General features: G+C 46.8%; 1 protein-coding gene and 2 long non-coding RNA genes across 12 annotated transcripts; 1 reads left to right on the top strand and 2 right to left on the bottom strand.

Annotated features, from left to right (window-relative positions):
* Nucleotides 1–4: 4 nt before the first annotated feature.
* ALKAL2 (ALK and LTK ligand 2) lies at nucleotides 5–10,355 on the bottom strand. 10 transcript variants are annotated; one of them, XM_016945857.4, is made up of 6 exons: nucleotides 10,265–10,355; nucleotides 9,295–9,604; nucleotides 8,001–8,054; nucleotides 7,834–7,914; nucleotides 4,818–4,882; nucleotides 143–506 (listed from the first exon to the last, which is right to left on the bottom strand). In XM_016945857.4, exons 2-6 carry the CDS (start codon nucleotides 9,545–9,547, stop codon nucleotides 234–236), a joined length of 726 nt encoding a protein of 241 aa, XP_016801346.1. In that variant the 5' UTR covers nucleotides 9,548–9,604; nucleotides 10,265–10,355; the 3' UTR covers nucleotides 143–233. The 10 variants fall into 10 exon arrangements, with proteins under 10 accessions (XP_016801395.1, XP_016801346.1, XP_016801357.1 ...); XM_016945868.4 differs by lacking the exon at nucleotides 10,265–10,355 and adding an exon at nucleotides 9,725–9,811; XM_016945885.2 differs by lacking the exon at nucleotides 143–506 and adding an exon at nucleotides 1,269–1,863.
* LOC134807850 (uncharacterized) lies at nucleotides 7,840–8,885 on the top strand. The gene is made up of 3 exons (XR_010149238.1): nucleotides 7,840–7,976; nucleotides 8,064–8,335; nucleotides 8,752–8,885. It is a non-coding gene; the product is annotated as an uncharacterized LOC134807850 (long non-coding RNA).
* Nucleotides 10,356–12,662: 2,307 nt separating the features above from the next.
* LOC129141996 (uncharacterized) lies at nucleotides 12,663–13,759 on the bottom strand. Its single transcript, XR_010149240.1, has 2 exons — nucleotides 13,593–13,759; nucleotides 12,663–12,952 (listed from the first exon to the last, which is right to left on the bottom strand). It is a non-coding gene; the product is annotated as an uncharacterized LOC129141996 (long non-coding RNA).
* Nucleotides 13,760–14,408: the final 649 nt, after the last annotated feature.

Genomic DNA, 14,408 nt, shown 5'->3' with positions numbered 1-14,408 from the left:
GTGTCTGCCTGTTTTTTTATTGACAGGTAAGGAAGCATTTGAAAACATTGTATTGTCCTTTTTACATGATCTGTGATGTTAGGTGTGCATATTTTATCTTCAGGATAAGGAAGTAAAATGATGAAAATAAGCACATTGCTGCCCCATATCATCATGTCTAGTTTCTGAAGGAAGTTTGAGGTTCTACCGCTGGAACTGTCCTTGCCCAATACCATCCTCTGGACATGTTGCCTTTACGCTGTGCCCTCCTGTGCAGTGATGCACAGCTGCCTGGCCAGGACATCTGCACTCCTGACCTCAGTATCATGAGGGTCCCAGGCAGTGCCAGGGGGAGGAGACACGTTTGATCCTTGACTCCCTAGTGTCTGGAGGATGAGCTGTTGCCAGATGAAAGTGAGTAGTTTCCCCACTGTACCATGTGGAAGTGCCAGGCTGTCTTCATAGGAAGAAAGTTTGCAAACCCAGTGAGTCTTGCTCTTGTTGGAATTACTCAGACATACAGAAAACTGAGGGGATTAAATATTAATAGATTGGATATTTGAACATGAAATCCTTAAAACATAAAAAATGGGGAAGAAAAGGTCAAGTAATGAGCTGTAATTGGAAAACAGGATTAAATAAGAGCACTTCAAAAGTTACACCCTGTTCTCTTCATTCAGTAATTGCTTTTAATCTCAAAGTCAACATTTCTTACTCTTCTATTCCTTTATGTTTGGAAATAAAATCCTATAGTTTTTCTTTAATGTTTATCTCTATAAATACAGATCCTCAAACAAATCCTAGGACTCTTGACTATTCTGTCCTTATGGCTACACCCAGACGATACCATCTGCCGACAAGGGCTCATATGAATGGAGAAACTCATTGCTTTGCCGAATTCAGCTTTTTAAATTGGATCCAATTAGATTTGTTTAAAATACATCTACATCTAAAATTCTGAGACTGCTTAGAAGTCTTAAGGTTTCTCCTAGTTAAGCATTTTCATGATTACAAAATCACTTGGGAAATAATGGATACAACCTTATTTGGAATATTTCCCAGCAAATCAGGGACTATCTTAGGAAATTATGTCACCAATATATAGTAGCCTTTACTTTAAAAAAATGCTAATTATCCCTTAGAGAAATTCTTAGGCTTCAAGTTTTCATTTGTTTATGGCTTTCATATTCTATGACCTTTTGCCAGTGTCATGATCTCTCAGTAAATCAGAAGTCACGAATTCCCAACAGTGAACCTGTTAAAGAGGTAGAGAGTCACTTTGAAGACTATTCATTATAACAAACACTTCATTTATTACTTGTGTTTATTTACACTATTTACATATTGCACAATAGCTGGAATACTATTTTACATTTATTATACAAACGACCAACAGAATTAGCCACAGATTTACACTCCACTGTCTCTAAAACATGACCGAAATTTTAATTTTTCATGCCGTTCCAAATAATACTCTGAGAATTTAACAGTGAAAGTAATACAGAATATCAAATTATGTTATATGAAAATATACTTTAAGATTCTGCTTACGTTTCTAAAGAAATATTTTTTGCGATTTCACCTAATGAAGACAATGAAATATTCTGTGTTTTATAGCACTACACGTCAAATGTGGAGCATTCCTTTTGTGTTTTTTTTTAAATAAGTGACAGATAACACTGTCAAGTACACTGATTTATCGAATATATATCTGCAAACTGTCAACAACATACAAAACTCAAAGGACTTATGGAAGAGTCTGTCTGCAAAAATAAATCTCTTGTCCATGAGGGGATGTGTATAAAGATAGTTCTGTTTCCCTGTTGGTTTCCAAGGCACTTCTCATGGCTCCTGGTGTGCTGCTCCTGTGCGGTCTGCTCACTGCTGAAAACAAATACATTGCGTGTGATACGACTATCCACACTTCTTACTGTCCATTCCAGAAGACCTGTCACTTCAGTTAGGGGACACAACATGTTTATAAACATAGGCAGTCTCAGAGTGCATCTGTATTTCTCTGTGATCCAAAAAGTGTAGTCTATTGTATTTTTAAAAATACCTTCTTTCTGCAGTTGTTACATGGCTGCAATGCTAAAGCAATGAAAATCATCACAGATACATGTGGATGCTTTATTACAGCTTGAAGAGTGCTTAGTCTTACATGTGCTATCAGAGTCCTCAGTAGTCTAGGCCACAGGGATTAACCTGGCAGTTCTGCAACCTCAGTGTTCACAGGGTTGGTAAAGCTAATAATCAAGATTAGACATTTGTTTCTAGCATTCTTTGTTGGAATATCTAAACCATTGGTATTCTATTTATTTTTAAAAGAATGATAAACTTCAAGGTTACTAAGATTAGGCTGCATTTGGGAGAGTACACTAGGTACTCACTACTCAAAACTCCATTTCTTTGACAATATTCCAGAGCTCAGGCTTCTGATTAACTGACCTGTAAGTCCGGACAATGAAGTGTATCTGTGACTGTTAGGGAGGGTCGGTGGGGACATTGTTCTCTTTGGCCTGACGAGGTCTATTAATGAGCTTCAGAACGCTGCAAATGGATTTGCTCTGAGGTGAGGAGGGCAGAGCCCTTCCTGCTAAAGGCCTGCTTTTCTCAGGCTCTGGGCCTTTCTTTACAAAGACAAGGTCATGGTTTACGGTCTTGCCCTGCCGTCCTTGTGTGTCAGGACAGAAGTGCGTGTGGCAGGTTAACCAGCAGAACCGGGACTGCAGGGCCTTCCTGATGCCACACCGTCACACGAGTGTGGGCACCCTGGGACGCCTGCCCTGCCCTCTGGTGTCTCACTGAGGTCTGCAAAGCACAGAGAAAGCCCGGACTGTATCTACACTGTGGTGACCAGCCACAGTAAGAGTTTGCTGTTGCTGTTTAACGATTTGTTAACACCAGTAACAATTTGCTGTTGCTGTTTAAAACTTTTGGAATTTGAAGAAATTATCTTTAAAAAATAGGAGTTATGAAATTATAGTTAACAGGGTATCAATATTTTAAACTTTACCTATCTCTTGGCCAAAATGAACCCAGTTACAGCTGTGACACCTGTGGCTGTCAATCAGGTGGCCTTTTGGGGACAGAAGCTTGCGAGCCTGGGCCTTGTCTTGTTACCTTTACCTGCATCTCATCGTCAGTCAGGCTCTGATGTGGTTGTCCGGTGATGGGGAGAGTGATGTGAAGGGTGCTGGGGACTATCAAGGGGATTCTGCCACAGCTTTTCTGCAGGGCATCACTGTGGCGTTTGCAAAGCAGGACGTGCGCACGCAGAGACCCATACAGGAGCCTGAGTCCCACTGACATGACCACGTCCTTCAGTGTAACTGCACCTGCCTCCAGCAGCCAGCGGAGGGGAGGCAGGGGTCGGCTAATGGGCATGTGGACAGAGTAGCTCTTCCAGTGGCTGAGACAGTGGGGAATTTGCTCTCCTCACTTGTAAGTAAGTGGAAAATTTCCAAGGATGTCCCTGGCCCATCTCTGGGAACACTGTGTTTAATTATAAAGAAATACCTACAAAAAAAAAAATTCTCATCTCCCCTGGCATATCACCTTGGGTGACAGGAATGTACATCTGTTCACTGATTTAAACAGAAGAAAGTCCGTGCGACACATAGGCAGTGGATGAGCTGCTCGAGAGAATTGGAGAGAGCAGGGATGTGGGGAGACATTACTACACAGCACTTCCCAGCTTTGACTGGCATTGACACCTTCACTATCTCCAAAGAAAAAGTGCAGTGAAACTGCAAAATGCAGTCTCAACCCGCCATTACCCACTGGCCTCCCTCCCCCAGTGCCATTCCTCTCATTAGCAGCAGTTTCTTCTATTGGGAAAGATGGAGTGGAGGATGCACGGGCAGGACCCGCCATGCCTCCTGCCGGTGTTGGGGTCATGCACCCAACCCTTCTGCTGCTACCTAAATATTCATAAGCACTGCCTCTGCATAGAGAGCACATCTATATAGGAAAGAGCACTACCCTACCCTCATCCATTTTACATGAGAGAAACTAGAGTAACCACTATAAAAATACTCCCTTTTCATGAATGTGCTCTGGACAGCTATCAATGGGCAGGAAGCCTGTCTTTCTTGTGCTGGTGTAGCCAGCATCTGGCAGTGCCCACATATACAAGACACATAGTAAGTATAAAATTGGTGAAATTACAGTTGCATCCTGCTGTCTAAAGTGACTGGATTCTGTGGCATTTGTGTCAGGAAAATAAAACCTTACCCTTCAAAACATCCGCTGATGGTTGGTGTTATATGTTGCATATCAGCCCTCAAGGGGCCAAGGTGCAAAGTTTAGTTCATAAACGTGGTATGCATTTACATTTTTACTATTAGAGGCTGTGAAAAAAAAAAACCATTGATAGAAACATTTAAAGAGGATAGCTGTTCTTTATGAGCTTATGACTACAACTCAAACATTTACCAGATGTGATAATCTGAATTTGCATGGACAATGTTGGTCATCTACTCACTTGTGTTAGTGAATGAATGAATGCCTCGAAGTAAACAGGGACAATTTTAGTCTGTTCCTGACTTATGCACTCAGGCACATGCTGAAACTGGCTGACTTGCTGTGTTTCAGAGCAGGACCCACTTAGTGCCCATGTGCCATGCAGTGAGCAGTTAACAACAGCTGCTGGGGCACTGTAGACAAGCCAGTAGGGTGGCTTTCAGCACTGTGAGATGAGTGTTGTGCCATCTCTACTTAGAATATGGCTACCTCAGCCAAAGAATGAGTGTTCCTAAACTCCCATGAATTTTTCATGTCCCAAGCGGGATTCCCATCTTTGGTATGTGCTCCAGTGTGTGTCTGTCCAAGCTTACCTTATCCTCCATGCACACTGGACTGACAGCCAGCCGGGTAAGAAGCCTGGCGCATCTTTTATAGTCTACGGTAAAAATATATCAGACTCTTGTCAGTTACTTAAAAAACAAATAAATCGCATTTTTTTGCAAGTATATCAGCTACTAAAGCCAGTTATTTCTTCAAATATCTGAATTCCCTGGAAGCAATACGGAGTCTAATCTGCAGGCATGCATTCTAAGTTGTTGACTTAATAATTTATGGTGCTTCAAGGGCTTGAGCTTCAATGGCAGAAGTCGGATGATGTAAGTGGGGCAGCGGAGGGAAGAGGGACAGACACGAAGACTGCATGGCTGAGCTGGCTGCCCATTGCTTCTCTCAGAAATAACCATTTCGCTTCCTACGTGACAATCCTTCCGTACCCTTGTGCTACTTTCAGGTCATGTGCAGGCTGAATCCCAACTTGAGTTGACCATGGGACAAGGCCTTCTGCCTGTAAATTCTAAAGAAAGTGGGTCAAAAGTCAGGCAGCAGAGCAGAGGCCTGGAGTGGATGGCGAGCGGAAGCAATGTGCCCGTTTCTAAGCGCTGGCTGATACTCCTTGGTATCGTACACAGTCTCCCATTCCACTATTCTGACCGTGCTGCCTATAGAAATTAAGAAGGTATAATGGGCATGGCCATAAGGGAAAATATGTCCTCAGGGTGAAGATCTATGGAAAGCTGCAATAGTTTGTAAATTATTACAGTTTATTTCTCAATAACAAAATCCTACTTAAAAGTGGAAGAATTTATACCCAACTGAAAATCTGAATTGAATGGGTAGATTGACAATAATAAATGTGTACGATATGTTAGTTAAGGAGCCAGCTCTACTTCCAAAAATATGCCTCCTAAATATGGCATATATTGTTAGCGATTTTTCAAACAGAAAATGTTTTTCAAATGGCCAAACAGTGGCACTGGGTCATCTGACCACCTGGCTTTCTCTTTCATAAGCAGCACCATGCTTTTTAGAATGTAGTTTTCCTAAACAGATTCCACATCATGGATGCAGTGGAATGTGTGATTTCAATGGCTGATCTAATCAATGAATTGTAAAGACTTCCACTTGGGCCATGTCCAGGGTCCCAGCTGACCACATCCTGCTCAACCCAGGTGTTTTCAGCAATGTCTTGCAAACCTTCATGTGCAGACCAATCATCTGGGGATCTTATTAAAATGCAGATTTTGTTCAACAAGTCTAGATGGGACTTAGTTCTGCATTCCCAACAAGCTCCCCATGGGACCACACTTTGAGAAGGCACTAAAGTTCCTTCAGGTCTGATATTCCAGGATCCCAAGGATTTTCTTTTATACAGCCTGACGCAGTGAAAAAGTGGTCCAACTTCAGCTCTGCAGTTCTTTATGGGCTAAGAAGAGGCAGAAAGCAACAAAGTGGCCACCCATCTCAAGGCACAGATCTCTCAGCCTTCTCTCTCTCCATGGCCCAGGGTGAGCTGTGATCAGGAGCTTAGTATCACAAAGCCGAGCTGCTGTGAGCAAAAGGAGGTATCGAATGCAGGCACAGCATGATGGCTTGGAAAAAGGCCTGCAGAGTCAACCATGAGATCTGTGCTTTAGCTTTGCTGATATCTGACAGCACAAAAGCAATTCCTCATCCATAAATGAAAAGATGAGACTGAATGACTCAGAGGTCACTTCCAAATTTGGAATCTATGATCCTATTACTGTAAGGAAATAGGTAATATAAAATATATGTACATCAAAACAATACAAACGACAAGATTTTCTGGCCCCAAGAGCCACATTAATGATTCCCAAACAGGTGATTACATTCCAAAAGAAGAAAACAGGAGAGTACTAGTGTGCCAGGTGCACATGGAAGGGTGGGGCCCAGCACCGAGAATATAAAAACTCTTCAGGAAGTGTGTGCTGCTGGCCTTGGCGTGAGGATGGTGTTGCTAAAGGTATGGTCAGAGGGGCCGAGGCTGCGTTCCATGCATCTTTGTGCTGGTGGTGTGAATGCTAAAAGTGCATGTGCCTTAGCCTTGTCCAAAACGTGCTGGTGATGCTACTTCAGTGGGCTAAGGTTCATTGGCATGCACCCGGCACACAGAAGCAGCTCTATAAATGATGGTTATTATTATTTGAAGTAATTTTGCTGCCTAAACAAAGAAAAGCACTTATACTTCGTGTACATTGGCTTTTCATTTGTTTGTTTTTGGAGAGGGAAGGCAGGACAGCAAGTCCGGTCCGCTGCCTGGTCCAGCTGGAGAGCCCTGATGACAGCAGTTAGCAGGATGCCTAGTGTTTCTGCATGACTTTTCTCCTGTGAGCCTTAAATGAAATCAAAGTTGGAGTCCGAATTAAAAAAAATGGGTTAGGGCCCTATCACTGTAGCTAATAAGGCTTCAGTGAAGAGAACAAGGAGCTACTTTTGGAGAAATAAAATGTTTTGTTATGAATAAATAGCCAAAAGCAGGTTAGGAAGACTGAAAAGACAGGAGAGAAAGCTACTGCTGAGAGCTATGTTGATAAGGGCAGCTCTGCATTTCTGAAGGAGTGATGGAGCCAGCCAGAGAAACAGTTTTGAAATCACAATGAAATTCCTGGGTGATGAGGTTATAATTACCGATGGGAAGAAAAAGTCTCTGGTAAGAGCAGTGGAGATGATCCAGGTCAATCTTATTCTTGGAGTCAGTTTAGCAACTCATTCTTAACATCTGACTGCCATAGTAGAGTACACACAAACATGGGCATTGGAGGAGAATTAACAGGAGGAGAATCGGAGTTCAGCCCATCCCAAGAGCCTATTATTCCAATGACTGTAAATAATTTCCAGTTTGGCGTTAGCTGATGCGGAAGTTAGTTATCTTCTGCAATGGTCTGGCGATCTTGGCCCCTAACTCCATAGTGAGGAAGGAATAGGCAAATTTGAGCTAAGAAGGCAGGGGCCTGTATGAGGAAATGGAAAGAGGGGAACCGCTGCCTGCACTGCTCTTGCATTTTATAAAAATCCAATGCTGTTACTTACATGCAGGAATGGTGCAGTCTCTGGTGTTGTGATAAAGTCTATGGAAGTGTTTGCTGCACTTTGGACTAAAATAAAGAGGGCCTGGAACACGGAAGAAGAAACAGATCATGAAGACTCACAGGTGAAAAGGAGCTCTGGGAGAGGTGAGGAACGAGGAGAAAACTTACCTGTAAGGTGTTTTAGAAACTTGTCCTTCATCCTCAGATCTCGAGGAACAATTTCTGTTTCAGGGAAAAGAAAGTATTATATTACCTGAAGGACGCATTTTTAAAAAATGTGATCATAAGTGAATGTTGAAGAAAATTGGAGCTCCGTATTAGCCAAGTTGCTTTGCACAAAATAAAAAAGACTGGGGCCCTGGATTGCAACACACGACAGTGAAGAAGACTCAATATCAGGGACATTTGCTTTCCTTGAAATAACAGTAACTACTCCTGAAGCTCCAGGATTATGTCTGCTGTTTACCCCGTGGGATGCAGACAGAGACCACGAAGTTACAGAGGTAAGAAAACTGTTGTTTTTTTTTTTCTTTTAAACATTTAACTTCCAGTGAATAAGTCAATTTTAGGCACTTTAGTTTTAAGGACCTTGGGAATCAAATCCCACAACATTTCAAAGTTTTTAGAGAAAACCTGACCCTTCAAACAAAAAAATGGATTATAGAACATTACTTTCTCTAGATACATATTTAGAATAAGGATTAAAAGACCACGTTTCAGTGAGGTGTAAATTAGTGGGAATATGCATGAACCTGGTTTGTAGGGTAAGAATCCCAGGGAAAGACTCTGCCAAGCAAACTTCTACCACCAGGGTTCTCCGCACACAGTGGGTGGGGAGAACCCTGCAAGGGCGTTCTTCTTGAGTTCAGCTTTGTTTTTGCGTATTTACAGCCCTCTCCATCTTCACTCCCCCGTTCAGGGCTCCTGGCTGAGTCCCGACTGTGTGTGAAGTCACGCCCTCTGAAGAGGAGCATTCGCATCCACATCTGACCCCCTAGTGAGTCTTCATTCACTCCTAACTTGACGCAGCCTGGATAAAACTGACCTTATCATGTTTGACCTGATTGTGTCACAAAAGCATTAGACGCTTTCACGCTTTCCTGGGAAATTCCCCGTGGGCCACCACTCTGGGCAGGGCCATGAAGGAGCCTGGATGCTTCCTTCGCAGTTGGGAAAGCTTTGCTGGAAATGCTTCCATTTCCAAAGTGACGGTTGACAGTTTCGTGTGGAAACCACCGACCCGCGCCGCAGCTCACGCGCGCCAGAAGGAGACCAGGCGCTTCTCCGCCAGGCCTCATGCGCGGACCTATTGCTGCTATTTTCTTTTTCTTTAAAAAAAAAAAAAAAAAGGGAATCCTGCTGTTCAGTGGTCAAAATTGATGTCTCTTTTTGAAACGTGTTTCTCAAAGACAATTCTATTTCCCAGCAGCCCCGGCCCTCGGGCGCGCTCGGCCCCACTCACCCACTCGCTGCTCCGGCGAAGGCCCCAGCCCCGCCGCCTCCGCGCGGCCCAGGGCGCAGTCCCGCCCGAGGAGCTGCAGGCCCTTGTGCTCCGCCGAGTGGTGCTTCCGCAGCTCCTGGACGAGCTCCACCACCAGCCGCAGCAGCGCCTGTCCGTCCGCCGGCTCCCGGGGCTCCGCGCCCCCCCGGCCGCGCCCCGCCGCCCCCAGCACCAGCAGCAGCCCCAGGAGGAGGGGGCGCCCGGGTCCGCGCATCGTGCGCTCTGGGCCGCGGGGCTGGGAGACTCCGACACGCGCCGGGAGCTGGGCTCGCTGCAAGAGAAGGGGCGCGGGGGGCCGGAGAGAAAGTCAGCGGGGGAGGGGGACGGAGCGCGGGGCGGGGGAGGGGAGGGGAGGCGGGAGGAGCCGCTGGCGCTGGACCCGGCCTCTCACCTCCGCGGACCCCGAGGAACAAGCCGGCAGGTGAGGGGGCCGCGGTCTCCTCGACGATCACGCCCGAGGTCCCGCCCACGGGGTGCGACCGCCGCTGGTGCGGAAAGGAGCCCCCGGAACCCGCCCGCCCGCCAGCCCGGCCCCTCCTAACTTTCGCCCGAAAGGCCGCGTCCGCCGAGCGCGCTGCGCCTGGCGCGGGCGCAACTTTCTTTCCCCTTTGGAAGCCGCGGGTGCCAGGCAGCTCCCCGGCCGCGGGCAGACCTCGGAGGGGCCGCGCTCCCGCGCCCACCGCTCTCCAAGAAGGCGGCGCCGCGCGCCGGGCCCGGCGGCCGCGTTCAAGTTTCCAGCGTCGCCTTTGTGCGGTGGTCGCCGGCGAGCGCCGAGTCCCCGAAGCCCACGGAGGAGGCCGGGTGCGGACCCTCGCGCTGGCCCCGGCGGCGCCACGTGCTGGAAGCCCCTCCGCCTCCCGGCCATGGCGCCCTCCCGCACCTGCCCGGCGCCACCCGGGAGCCACCTGCGCGTCGTGGCTGGGCCGGTTACCTGGAGCCGCCGGAGTCGCCGCCGTCTGTGCGCACGTCTGTCCCCGCGCCCCGAGGTGCGCCACTACTCCATGCCCGGCGGGCGGAGCGCACGGGACGCGGGGACTCGGCCGCTCCGAGCACTGGACCCGCGGCCGACCTGGGGTGCGCCGACTCCGACTCCCGCCTCAGACCTCGGGGCGCTTCTTATCCCCGCGCCCGCCGACGTCAGGCGGGTCCCCGAGGGCTCCGAGCGGGGCTTTAATTAGAAGCCGCTGAAGTGTTAGTACCCCCATGCGGATCTTCGTCAGTCCCCCCGCCTCACCTCGCTCTCGCCTCCCCCCGTCTCCCGCCCCCCCAATCCGCCCCCGCCCCCGCCCGGTCCCCCCACCCGCATCTCCACCGCGTCTCCCCCTCGCCCGCGCCCCGTCTCCCGCGCCCCTTCCCTCCCCACCTTCCCCATCTCCCGTCTCCTCCTCTCCTGCCCCACCTTCCCCCACTCCCCGTCTCCTCCTCTTCCCCCTGTTCTCCTCCCCCCGCCCCTCCCCCAGTCTGTTTCCCTCCGTTCCTGTCACTTGTGACAGGATGAGAAGAAACGCCTTTACCAGGAACTCGGTTCTGTTTTTGTCTAAATGTAGATCTTGGGCTATTAAAAAGGGAGCTGCCTGATTGCTTCGACATTTAATAAGTCAATTAGAGTCCATCCGTTTTGGAGGGATCCGCTCTCGGGACCTCGAGGGGTCTGCCCCGCCCGAGCCCAGTCCCCAGGTTCGGGTCCCCAAGCCCTGGTCCCCGAGGCGGGGCGGCCAGGAGGCAGGAGCTGGGCGAGCTGGGCGGGTGAGGACTCTCCACGGCCCCCGAGGTGCGCACAGCTGACCTCCCGAGGAGGGGCAGGACCTGCACCCCCTCCCCAGACCCCATGCGAGAGGACAAGCGAAGGTCCCTCCCCGGCAAGGACCGCGCCACCTGCGCGCTCCTCTGCGCTGGACCCTCGGCCCGCGGGTCCCTCGCGCCCCGGCAGGGAACGCCCGCAGGAGGGCACTTGCCTCCCGGACTCGTCTTTAAGAAAGTTTGGCTCTTTGGCCGAAGCCCGGCACATCTGTGAAAGTTCAGCAATTTGCCTCTTTTATTTTATTCTTGTAAAATGTATTATCAATCAGTTGCGCACTTTCCCATTCGATTGGTGCTTTCTGGGCAAGAGCTGGACGTCTTCCAAGTCCGCGATCTGTTTGGGAAAGGTGTTCTGAGTGCAATCAGAGAGGCGGAGTGGGCGAGAATTAAAGGCCTGCACCATGATCGGGGCAGTCGCAGGACCGCGGCGGGAAGGTGCTGGCCCAGGCGCACGTGAGCGCGGGCGGTGCGGGCGGAAGGCTCCGTGCCCCGCTCCCCCAGCTCCCGGAGGGGCCCCGTCTGCGCCCGTCCCCGCGTCCTTTCTCTCTTCCTGCACGGGGTCTGTCTTCTCAGGAGGAGAAAGTGTCCGGCAGAGCTGGGCGGGGAGGCAGCGTGGAGAGAGAAGATATGAAATGTGCCGGTTCCGGACCCCGCCCCACGCCCTTGGGATGTGCGTTCTCTCCGCTCCCTTGAAAAACAGATGGTTTGATTTCACAGCGAGGCTTTTCTTTTTCTTTTTGCAAGCTACATGACTGAAATGTGAACATTTCTGCTAAAACACACTCAGGAAAAAGTAAAATTTTATGTCAAACAGACCTTAGGCACATAAAAGGAGGCATTTTTCGTTTCTCTCTTTCCCCTTCCCATGTCCAAGAAGACACTTGAGTTCCTCTGGCAAGAGCGACGCCTGGCGATGGAACCGGCCCTCCCCGGCCCTGCTCCCGGTCCTGCTTGCCGGGCCCACCTCGCAGCTGGTGGACACCGCAGTTCCCAGAAAAATAGAACCATGAGAAGATTTTACTGTTGTAAAATAGCTTGGTGTAAGACAGTTTTTCAAAAAAAATCTTTGTATGGTAAAAGGAAGAAAACGCATTTCACGTATTATTTTAAATTTACATAGACTCTATTAGAATAGTATTTTATAAAATCAAAAGGTAAATTTCTTCTATAAAATGCCAGTAGGATCTATTTCCCCCAACACACACACAAATTCTACCTACTGAGGAAGCCTTGCTAGTAAGTAATATTATCTCTTTTATTTTGCAGTTTTTAATGGGACAAATGGATTCCTTGAATGAGCCCTTTCTACCATCCAAGTGTGGGCCAAGACTTCCGCCCAGCTTAGTAGAGGTTTGGTGGATAATCAACAGCAACACAGCTGATGCTTGGTTGGTCTTTGGATTAATGAGATCTTACAATTAAGAGTCAGACAATTTATGTGTTCATTTATTTTTACAAAGTTCTGTGCTAAAATTATCTAGGTGCTGCTCATTTTATATTATAGAAACAATTTTTACAGACTAACAAACTTAGAGTGTACCACAGATTTGTTAATCTTTATTGAATTTTTAAGTTAATGACGAACCCCTTGGAGTTCTCCAGTCATCAGAAATAGGTGTGCAGTCATCCCTTGGTATAGCGTGGGACTGGTTCCAGCAGACACCGAAATCCAGGCACATTCACGTCTCACAGTGGGGCCTGTGGAACACGCAAATACGGAAAGTTGCCCTCCCTCTGTGTGCGTTTCGCATCCTCCAGCTGCTGTGTTTTCGACCCACGTTTGAAAAAAAATCTGTAAGTGGACCCCTTCAAACCCGTGCTTTTCAAGCAGGAAGCCAAAAAGAAAAGAGATAAAATTAGCAACAAACTATATTCTAGAATTACTGGAAAAATTTTTTTTCTAGATTTGATTTAGTTTGGTTATCTTTTTGAGAAAACTGTGTTGGATCATAGGAAGAAAACCGAGCAGAGGAAAAAAACCTGTATTTAATCTACCCTAACAGTACTATATATAGGTCCTGAGATGGGTGAGTTGTTTTTTTCAATTCATAAACAGGTTAAAGTTCTGATGTTTTGACTGCAATCATATTTTTTCTTCATCCAGAGGGTACATAATTAATTTTAGATGAATATTAGCTGCCTTCGAAGACTTCTAAAATATCTGTGTTAACCACATGCTTTAAAATGAATTGTTATATTTTTCAATCATTATGACAATCATTTAACAATCTAACGAAGTTTGTATTGTAGAAAAAAATCACCTTTCATAAAGGATAACATAATGTACTATAAACAAATATTGCTTACTGTTTAATATTTACCAATTCTGTTTTTTTAAGCTATCAAAATGCTATTAGTGTGCTAGGCACGTACTAGACAGTGTTTAAAGCATTTAGGAAGACAAGCTTTCTAACAGGATTAATTTTCCTAGTATAAATGTAATAAATATAGACTCTTACAAGTGATAATGTATGCATGATATCTGCAGCTTATTCTAGATCAATGAAGTACAGCATTCTATGTAACACTTCTCCCCTTCTAGGGAGGAAGATGATGATTCCAAAAACGTGGTCATCCACCCCTTCCCATTCTTCAACACCGCTTTTGCATCTGCAGATGTACACGGCTATGCATGTTCAGGAGAGAAATTAGGTGAAAGTTTTATTTAAAGGGTTGGGATAAGATAGCATGGCTGATTTACTTTTTAAAAAAATTTATTGTTCCAAGGCCAAGATAAAGAGGACTTTTCATGGGGAAAGGCTTAAAGGAAGTATGGACTTTACGTTGTTCCTTCAAACTGGATTTTAGTTATAAATTCTGAAACCACTGTGATGCTTACTTGCCGTTTGGAGGCATCAATCTGACATTTTTGATGGAAGTAGTAAGAATAAATTTGAAAGAACACACCAATCATCAACATATCAGAAAAATAATAATATTATCCATGACAATATTTCAACAAAATATAGTCATAGATGCTGAGTAACAACACCAGTATATCTGCATTCCATCTGTTTTCTGCAGGAAATCAAATATCCTCATCAGAAGTGACACACACAATGATCTAGGTTCATCACAGAGACATCCAAAGTGTCATAAAGGCACCACCTACCAACGTGGGTTGTTGTTTGTTTCTAGGATAAGCTAAGCACGGTGATGGGGATGCCTCCTGGATAGAGGGAACTGCATATGCAAACTCCCGAGGAGGAGGCCCCAGAACCTCTTGGATCTGCTGGGAAGACTGGGCTGTAGGAAGAGGGTGGGAGGAACAGATG

This window comes from Pan troglodytes, chromosome 12 (assembly GCF_028858775.2).
Source record: "Pan troglodytes isolate AG18354 chromosome 12, NHGRI_mPanTro3-v2.0_pri, whole genome shotgun sequence".
In the NCBI taxonomy this organism is placed as follows: domain Eukaryota; kingdom Metazoa; phylum Chordata; class Mammalia; order Primates; family Hominidae; genus Pan; species Pan troglodytes.
The sequence above is the reverse complement of the archived record's forward strand: the minus strand, read 5'-3'. Positions and strand labels throughout refer to the sequence as shown.

Excerpts from the sequence above, each read along its gene's own strand:
- ALKAL2 (XM_016945857.4), bottom strand. The coding sequence starts at position 9,547 with ATGCGCGGACCCGGGCGCCCCCTCCTCCTGGGGCTGCTGCTGGTGCTG. Across the intron at positions 8,055-9,294 it reads TTCGCCGGAGCAGCGAGTGG|AAATTGTTCCTCGAGATCTG; the intron begins GTGAGTGGGGCC and ends TCCCTGAAACAG. Across the intron at positions 7,915-8,000 it reads GTTTCTAAAACACCTTACAG|GCCCTCTTTATTTTAGTCCA; the intron begins GTAAGTTTTCTC and ends TCCGTGTTCCAG.